This window comes from Bos mutus, chromosome 7, assembly GCF_027580195.1.
Source record: "Bos mutus isolate GX-2022 chromosome 7, NWIPB_WYAK_1.1, whole genome shotgun sequence".
Classification (NCBI taxonomy): domain Eukaryota; kingdom Metazoa; phylum Chordata; class Mammalia; order Artiodactyla; family Bovidae; genus Bos; species Bos mutus.
In genome coordinates, this window is record NC_091623.1 from 80,840,286 (window position 1) to 80,843,641 (window position 3,356).

The following is a 3,356-nucleotide window of genomic DNA, read 5'->3' on the forward strand; positions in this document are numbered from 1 at the left end:
GCGTTTCTTATGTCTTCAACATTGAGAGGCGAGTTCTTTACCACTGGCCCTACCTGGGAAGCTCAGACCTTATCAGACCAGGTTTAATTTATATTTTGTAGGCAAATTTAATTTTATTGAAGTATACTTTCTGTGGGCTTCCCTTGTGGCTCAGCTGGTAAAGAATCCACCTGCAATGCGGGAGACTTGGGTTCGATCCTTGAGTTGGGAAGATCCCCTGGAGAAGGGAAAGGCTACCCACTCCAGTATTTTGGCCTAGATAATTCCATGGACTGTATAGTCCATGGAATCACAAAGAGTTGGACACGATTGAGCAACTTTCACTATAATTTCTGTGGAGAATACATATTAATGTTGATATTTAAATTATTATGATTTTGAAGTTATGAAAACATTTCCATATTTATTTTTTACTTACAGAAACACTTTGTCAGACATTCATTCCTTTGGGCTTCCCTGATGGCTCAGGCGATAAAAAATACGCCCACAATGCAGGATACCTTTGTTCATTCCTTTACTCAACAGTTATTTGGATGAATGTTTGTATACAATATGTTTTCAAGTTTCTAGCATTTATTAAAATTTATATACCAAGGAATAATACACTGCTTCTAACTCCAAGGTAGTTTATACTGAGATTGTGCATAAAATTGTACACACTCAGATAATATAGGAAAAATAAGGTAAATGCCCAAGGAGGTGTGGGAAGCACGTCTTAGTTTCACTGAACTGTGAAATCACAAACAGGTCCACAGTGGTTTAATGGAAGGCAAATTTTGATTTTTTTTTGTTGTTGTTGTTGTTGTTAGTTTCTCAGAGGGCTTGCTTTTGAAAAGGAACAGAGAATGAATTTTCAAGATTATGAAAACAGGAGATTTTAAAATAGTAGTTATAATAATCAAAGGACTTCCCCAGTGGCTCAGGGGTAAAGAATCCACCTGCAATGCAGGAGCCATGAGAGATGTGGGTTTGATCCCTGGATCTGGAAGATCCCCTGGAGGAGGGCATGGCAACTCACTCCAGTGTTCTTGCCTGGAGAATCCCGTGGATAGAGGAGCCTGAGGGGCTTCAGTCTATAGCATCTCAAAGAGTTGGACTCGCCTGAATGCACACACATAATAATCAAAATCTCTAATTAAAATATAATTTTAACATACTTTACCAACAACTGCTCACCAGCTATCATGTAAGAATTTCTCATTGCTTGCCTCTTGGGCTTTTTGCTCTAATCTGTTTTTGTTTGTTACACTTCCTCCAGAAAGACCACTGTAGACGGAGGAGATGGATGCCTACAATCAAACCACAGTGACTCATTTTATCCTCATAGGGCTTTCTGATTGCCCCGAGGTGCGCTACCCTCTCTTTGTGGTCTTTACCATCATCTATCAGGTCACGGTGGGGGGAAATGGGGCCATTCTCTTGGCCATTGGAACTGAAAAAAAACTGCACACACCCATGTATTACTTTTTGGCAAGTTTGTCCCTCTTAGACATCTTCTGCCCATCAGTTACTGTCCCCAAGATGCTGGAGAACCTCTTGACTGAGAAGCACAGTATTTCCTTCACTGGATGTGCTTTGCAACTTTATTTTCTGGTGGCCCTTGTGGGGACTGAAGTCTTCCTTCTCTCTGTCATGGCTTATGACAGGTATGTGGCCATCTGTTTCCCTCTTCGTTACACCCTCATTATTACTAAGGTTCGCTGTGTCAAGCTGACTGCTGGGACCTGGACAGCAGGATTTCTCAATTCCCTCCTTCATACAGTATCTATGTTCCACCTTTCTTTCTGTAAGTCTAACCAAGTTAACCAGTACTACTGTGACATCCCACCAGTGCTGGTCCTCTCATGCTCATCCACTTATGTGGCAGAAATGCTTATTTTAGTGTTAGGAGGTATCTTGGGGATCAGCTCCTTTTTGGTTACTTTTATCTCATACTTCTACATTGTATCTGCCATCCTAAAGATTCAGTCCACAGGTGGGAAGCATAAAGCCTTTTCCACATGTGCTTCCCACCTTCTGGTGGTTTGTTTATTTGGTGGCACGACAGTATTTACCTATGTACGCCCCTATTCCAGTCAACACTTCCCAGCAAGAGATAGACTCATTTCCATGTTATATGGAATTATTACTCCAATGTTAAACCCCATGATCTACAGCTTGAGAAATACAGAAGTGAAAGGAGCACTCAGAAGAGTCTTATGTCATAGAGTATATTCACTGCAAGTATAATATTAAAAGCAAATGACTCAAAGCTCAATATATGATGATTTCATAGAAATAATTCATAGAATAATTTTCAATTAAGGTAAGTGTGTATGGAATGCAAACTTGTCTACACATAGAAATTTTTATACACACGTATAACATTAGTTATGTCTATCTATATATCACTATCTTCCTGAACTAGAAACATTAATTTTATCATCCAAAAGTTGATATTTTCTGAAAGGAAGCAGAGAACTGTTAATAATTACACAATGTAACAGGTATAAATGGAACCTAAGTTAACTTAGATCTATTACCATATTCATATCTATATATCTGTATTTTTATCTTTTTTGAATCTATATTTATGTATAAATGGTATCTATATTTCTTTCCTTTATTTGATAGACTACAAATAAAGTATCCTTATGTTATGACATTTATCCTTAGTGTTTTCATTTCATTCTTCTTCCTCTTCAATTTTAGCTTCCACTTATTCTGTATTTCTCAGTTTCTCTGTATTTTCCTATGAGCCTTTCCATTCTCAGTTCTGCCTGTGCCCTCTAGGAGTGCATTTAGTTTTTTCTGTCTCTGATTTAGATATTTAATTCAGCTCACTGTATTATTCTCATCTTAGCATCAACATGGTCATTTACATAGACACAAACACACACACACAAGCACATCTATTAGCTACCTTGTGTTTTATTATAAATTTTACTCTGCTACTTAGACTGAAATTCATGAAACTAAACTTTGCTTTGCCTTAAAGTCCAGTAGTTTTGTTCCGTTTGCCTAGAGAGCTATAGTTTCTGACTGTAGATAGCCCATCATTTTCAGTGCATTCCCTTTTCTTGTCACATGTAGAGATAGGAACATTTCCTTTATCTCCTACTGCTTTAAGGTCAGAAGTCATGTATAATTTTCGTAATAATTTTCCCCATCCTGGATAACCTGATAGCTTTCAAAATTTAGTGTCCAGTCTGGTGATCACAATTAGTATGTCACCAAATCTCTGCATTTCTGATTCTCTTTTTCACTCTGTCACATAAGTGCCTTCTGGCTTTCTCTTATCTGGATTCTGTCTATTAACCACTAAGTGAGGAAAAGGTCAGTTTTCATTCCAATCCCAAAGAAAGGCAATGGCAAAG

The 3,356-nt window shown here is 38.0% G+C and overlaps 1 protein-coding gene across 1 annotated transcript; it reads left to right on the forward strand.

Annotated features, from left to right (window-relative positions):
- Nucleotides 1–722: 722 nt before the first annotated feature.
- LOC102268228 (olfactory receptor 5V1) lies at nucleotides 723–2,398 on the forward strand. The gene has a single exon (XM_005891116.2). The coding sequence runs from the start codon at nucleotides 1,282–1,284 to the stop codon at nucleotides 2,227–2,229; it is 948 nt and encodes a 315-aa protein (XP_005891178.2). The 5' UTR covers nucleotides 723–1,281; the 3' UTR covers nucleotides 2,230–2,398.
- The last annotated feature ends 958 nt before the right edge of the window (nucleotides 2,399–3,356 follow it).